Source organism: Staurois parvus, unplaced genomic scaffold, assembly GCF_062004578.1.
Source record: "Staurois parvus isolate SC_StPar_1 unplaced genomic scaffold, SC_StPar_1.0 ptg000796l, whole genome shotgun sequence".
NCBI classification, from domain to species: domain Eukaryota; kingdom Metazoa; phylum Chordata; class Amphibia; order Anura; family Ranidae; genus Staurois; species Staurois parvus.
In genome coordinates this window covers 596,501-602,500 of record NW_028318592.1, presented here as the reverse complement: position 1 = coordinate 602,500, position 6,000 = coordinate 596,501, and the positions used below count along the sequence as shown (strand labels likewise).

The 6,000-nt window shown below is 51.8% G+C and overlaps 1 protein-coding gene across 3 annotated transcripts in view; it reads left to right on the top strand.

Moving 5' to 3' along the window:
- EXT2 (exostosin glycosyltransferase 2) overlaps positions 1-6,000 on the top strand; it is a 129,641-nt gene that overhangs the window by 18,036 nt on the left and 105,605 nt on the right. For all 3 annotated transcript variants that reach the window (XM_089654757.1, XM_089654755.1, XM_089654756.1), the window contains exon 6: positions 3,541-3,680. In XM_089654757.1, the coding sequence (XP_089510883.1) occupies positions 3,541-3,680 (140 nt within the window). The remainder of the gene's footprint in view (positions 1-3,540; positions 3,681-6,000) is intronic.

Genomic DNA, 6,000 nt, shown 5'->3' with positions numbered 1-6,000 from the left:
TATGCAACCTCATAGAGTAGAATGAAAACTCCTCCTACAAGCTTTAACCAGTGGTCTGCTTGACACTAATAGAAGGCTCTATACTGCTGATGATAAAAGGTATTTAGCAGTTTATATTTACTAAAATAATTGCATTTTCATGTTGTGTGTACTGTGGGAGACCAGATATAGTGAATGCAGGGTCCGGGGAGACCAGATATAGTGAATGCAGGGTCCGGGGAGACCAGATATAGTGAATGCAGGGTCCGTGGAGACCAGATATAATGAATGCAGGGTCCGGGGACACCGGATATAGTGAATGCAGGGTCCGGGGACACCGGATATAGTGAATGCAGGGTCCGGGGAGACCAGATATAGTGAATGCAGGGTCCGGGGACACCGGATATAGTGAATGCGGGGTCCGGGGAGACCAGATATAGTGAATGCAGGGTCCTGGGAGAGCGGATATAGTGAATGCAGGGTCCGGGGAGACCAGGTATAGTGAATGCAGGGTCCAGGGAGACCGGATATAGTGAATGCAGGGTCCGGGGAGAGCGGATATAGTAAATGCGGGGTCCTGGGAGAGCGATATAGTGAATGCAGGGTCCGGGGAGAGCGGATATAGTGAATACAGGGTCCGGGGAGAGCGGATATAGTGAATGCAGGGTCCGGGGAGACCGGATATAGTGAATACAGGGTCTGGGGAGACCAGATATAGTAAATGCAGGATCCGGGGAGACCGGATATAGTGAATGCAGGGTCCTGGGAGACCGGATATAGTGAATGCAGGGTCCTGGGAGACCAGATATAGTAAATGCAGGGTCCGGGGAGACCGGATATAGTGAATGCAGGGTCCAGGGAGACCGGATATAGTGAATGCAGGGTCCTGGGAGACCGGATATAGTGAATGCAGGGTCCGGGGAGACCGGATATAGTGAATGCAGGGTCCGGGGAGACCGGATATAGTGAATGCAGGGTCCGGGGAGACCAGATATAGTGAATGCAGGGTCTGGGGAGACCAGATATAGTGAATGCGGGGTCCAGGGAGACCGGATATAGTGAATGCGGGGTCCGGGGAGAGCGGATATAGTGAATGCAGGGACCGGGGAGAGCGGATATAGTGAATGCAGGGTCCGGGGAGAGCGGATATAGTAAATGCGGGGTCTGGGGAGAGCGATATAGTGAATACGGGGTCTGGGGAGAGCGATATAGTGAATGCGGGGTCCGGGGAGAGCGGATATAGTGAATACAGGGTCCGGGGAGAGCGGATATAGTGAATGCAGGGTCCGGGGAGACCGGATATAGTGAATGCAGGGTTCGGGGAGACCGGATATAGTGAATGCAGGGTCCTGGGAGACCGGATATAGTGAATGCAGGGTCCTGGGAGACCGGATATAGTGAATGCAGGGTCCGGGGAGAGCGGATATAGTGAATGCAGGGTCCGGGGAGAGCGGATATAGTGAATGCGGGGTCCGGGGAGAGCGGATATAGTAAATGCGGGGTCCGGGGAGAGCGATATAGTGAATGCGGGGTCCGGGGAGAGCGGATATAGTGAATGCAGGGTCTGGGGAGACCGGATATAGTAAATGCAGGGTCCGGGGAGACCGGATATAGTGAATGCAGGGTCTGGGGAGACCGGATATAGTAAATGCAGGGTCCGGGGAGACCGGATATAGTGAATGCAGGGTCCGGGGAGACCGGATATAGTGAATGCAGGGTCCGGGGAGACCGGATATAGTGAATGCAGGGTCCGGGGAGACCGGATATAGTGAATGCAGGGTCCGGGGAGACCGGATATAGTGAATGCAGGGTCCGGGGAGACCGGATATAGTGAATGCAGGGTCCGGGGAGACCGGATATAGTGAATGCAGGGTCCGGGGAGACCGGATATAGTGAATGCAGGGTCCGGGGAGACCGGATATAGTGAATGCAGGGTCCGGGGAGACCGGATATAGTGAATTCAGGGTCCGGGGAGACCGGATATAGTGAATGCGGGGTCCGGGGAGAGCGGATATAGTGAATGCGGGGTCCGGGGAGAGCGGATATAGTGAATGCGGGGTCCGGGGAGACCAGATTTAGTGAATGCGGGGTCCGGGGAGAGCGGATATAGTGAATGCGGGGTCCGGGGAGAGCAGATATAGTGAATGCAGGGTCCGGGGAGAGCAGATATAGTGAATGCAGGGTCTGAGGGGACCGGATATAGTGAATGCAGGGTCCGGGGAGACCGGATATAGTGAATGCAGGGTCCGGGGAGACCGGATATAGTGAATGCAGGGTCCGGGGAGACCGGATATAGTGAATGCAGGGTTCAGGGAGACCAGATATAGTGAATGCAGGGTCCGGGGAGACCAGATATAGTGAATTCAGGGACCGGTGAGAATGGATATAGTGAATGCAGGGTCCGGGGAGACCGGATATAGTGAATGCAGGGTCCAAGGTTTAGTAACACTTTAATTGCAAAGAGGGCATTAAAGTAAAAAACCTTTAGCGTTTAGAACCACTTTTTTTAATCTATCCACTCCCCACTGTCCATCCAGGTGTTGGAGTTTAACCAGGTGAATGACATCCCCCACCCCCCCACGTGAATGTTTGATACCTGGCGATTGCTGCTCGGGCCTGAGCACTGGTATATGGGGAAGGGGGAAGCATGGGTGTGGGGGGCACGTTCTTCTTCATAAATGGAAGACCCCCACTCTCTGAGAGCAGTAAAGCTAAGGCTTACATGGAGCTTGGGGAGAGAGCTCACACAGGTAAATATAACTTGTTCAGGGAATGGAGGAGGGGCGCTACACATCCCAATTGCAAAGAGCAGAGCTGTGGGTGGGGTCCAGAAGGCCCCACCCACTACAGGCTGCCTGCAGGAAACTACAGGAGGGGGCGGAGACAAGACCAGTCACCCTGCACAAGGAGAGAGCGCATCAGTGAGTGGTCTTTATTACAGAGGGAAAGTCTCACACTGGATTACGGCCCAGATCTGGAAGAAATGCACAAAGCACCCCAAGATTCAAGAAGAATACACGACAAATGTACTTATACAATATTCACTAACCCAAGAGTTCAGCTTTAAGTTGCAGACACCTGTACACGGGGCGGACTGACCATTTGGGAACTCGGGCATTGCCCGAGGGCCCGGGGTCAGTAGGGGGCCCCATGAGATGCCCCTGATACCTTTCGTATGCTTTTTTGAGTGTGGGCGAGGACACAGGGCCCCCATGATCCCCTATTGCCCGGGGGCCCCATGAGTTGTCAGTCCACCCCTGCCTGTACAACATACTGGACAGTATCAGTAGTGTACTTGGTGCCTGCAACTGCCTGCCTGCAGTACAAGCAGCTGCCACTAGGAGTGTCAGTGAGCCATGCTGCTTTTTGAAATGGAAAGGGCAGGATGACGTGACGTAACCTGGAGATGTCACCCATGGCGTCCAATCACGTTTCTTGAAAGATGAAATCTTGGGATGGCTTCATACAAGCCAGTCACCCCAGCTGCCTTTGCTGTTTGGTTTCTGTGGGGTGATATAATAAATAATAATAGTTTGACCTGACGTCTGTTTCTATTGGTAGGAGGCCACATTCTGCCTGGTCTTCCGCGGCGCCCGCTTGGGACAAACGGTTCTCAGTGACGTCCTTCAGGCTGGCTGCGTCCCCGTCATCATGGCTGACTCCTACGTACTGCCCTTCTCCGAGGTGCTGGACTGGAAGAGGTAATATTCCCCGATCGTTATTTAATATAAAGCCCCATGAGCTGCACCTTCCGAATGGATGATTTCCACCGAAATATATTGAATTTCTTTCCAGGCTATGGGCCCCTTGACATGGGCAGACTCCACCAAGTGGATCTGCCTGCTCGACGGTGGATCTCTGCTGAGCAGGCAGATGATAGGTCTGTGTCCGCTCCGCTTGTGCTGACGCAGCCCACTGCTCTCTATAGGGAGGACTGCCTGTCCATTTACATCCGACTGTCATCTGATCCGCTAGGCCAGGGGTCTCCAAACTTTCTAAACAAAGGGCCAGTTTATTATTTTTCATACTTTAGAGGGGATGGACTGTGGCCAGTAGGAGCAGAAAATGTCCTGGCGTCAGTAACAATGCCTCATCATTGTAGTCAGTACAATAGTGCCCAATAGTTGGTGTCAGTGGGAGGAATAGTACCCCATCATTGATGTCAGTGGGAGGAAAAGTGCCCAATAGTTGGTGTCAGTTTGACGAATAGTACCCCATCGTTGGTGTCAGTGGGAGTAATAGTGCCCAGTAGTTGCTGTCAGTGGGAGGAATAGTGCCCCATCATTGGTGTCAGTGGGAGAAATAGTGCCCAATAGTTGGTGTAGGTGGGAGGAATAGTGCTCAATAGTTGGTGTCGGTGGAAGGAATAGTACCCCATCATTGGTGTCAGTGGGAGGAATAGTACCCCATCATTGGTGTCAGTGGGAGGAATAGTACCCCATCATTGGTGTCAGTGGGAGGAATAGTACACCATCATTGGTGTCAGTGGGAGGAATAGTGCCCCATCATTGGTGTCAGTGGGAGGAATAGTGCCCCATCATTGGTGTCAGTGGGAGGAATAGTGCCCCATCATTGGTGTCAGTGGGAGGAATAGTGCCCCATCATTGGTGTCAGTGGGAGGAATTGTGCCCCATCATTGGTGTCAGTGGGAGGAATTGTGCCCCATCATTGGTGTCAGTGGGAAGAATAGTGCCCCATCATTGGTGTCAGTGGGAAGAATAGTGCCCAATAGTTGGTGTCAGTGGGAAGAATAGTGCCCTATCATTGGTGTCAGTGGGAAGAATAGTGCCCCATCATTGGTGTCAGTGGGAGGAATAGTGCCCCATCATTGGTGTCAGTGGGAGGAATAGTGCCCCATCATTGGTGTCAGTGGGAGGAATAGTGCCCAGTAGTTGCTGTCATTGGGAGGAATAGTAACCCATCATTGGTGTCAGTGGGAGAAATAGTGCCCAATAGTTGGTGTCGGTGGGAGGAATAGTGCCCAATAGTTGGTGTCGGTGGGAGGAATAGTGCCCCATCATTGGTGTCAGTGGGAGGAATAGTACCCCATCATTGATGTCAGTGGGAGGAATAGCGCCCAATATTTGGTGTCAGTGAGAGGAATAGTAACCCATCATTGGTGTCAGTGGGAGGAATAGTGCCCAATAGTTGGTGTCGGTGGGAGGAATAGTACCCCATCATTGATGTCAGTGGGAGGAATAGTGCCCCATCATTGGTATCAGTGGGAGGAATAGTACCCCATCATTGGTGTCAGTGGGAAGAATAGTGCCCCATCATTGGTGTCAGTGGGAGGAATAGTGCCCCATCATTGGTATCAGTAGGAGGAATAGTACCCCATCATTGGTGTCAGTGGGAAGAATAGTGCCCCATCATTGGTGTCAGTGGGAAGAATAGTGCCCAATAGTTGGTGTCAGTGGGAGGAATAGTGCCCAATAGTTGGTGTCAGTGGGAGGAATAGTACCCCATCATTGGTGTCAGTGGGAAGAATAGTGCCCCATCATTGGTGTCAGTGAGAAGAATAGTGCCCCATCATTGGTGTCAGTGGGAAGAATAGTGCCCCATCATTGGTGTCAGTGGGAAGAATACTACCCCATCATTGGTGTCAATGGGAGTAATAGTACCCCATCATTGGTGTCAGTGGAAGGAATACTGCCCAATAGTTGGTGTCAGTGGGAGGAATAGTACCCTAATGTTGATGTCAGTTTCAGGAATTATGCCCCATTGATGTCAGTGCCCCAAGGACCGGATAAAGGCAAGCAAAGGGCCGCAGTTTGAAGACCACTGCGCTAGACGGAAAGGAAAAGGATCCCCCATCTGTTGGCTTTCAGCAGATCTGATCAGATACAGGTGGGTGTAAACGGACACGTGCGTTTACATCCACCTCTAAATAGAGAACAATAGATGGTTGGATCGGGTCCATCTGTCCATTTTCTAGTCTGCCTGAGTAAAAGGGCCTATGGCTAACTAAGCTGAAAGCAGTAATAAACCCAAGAGCAAACATGTATTATATATGTATAATAC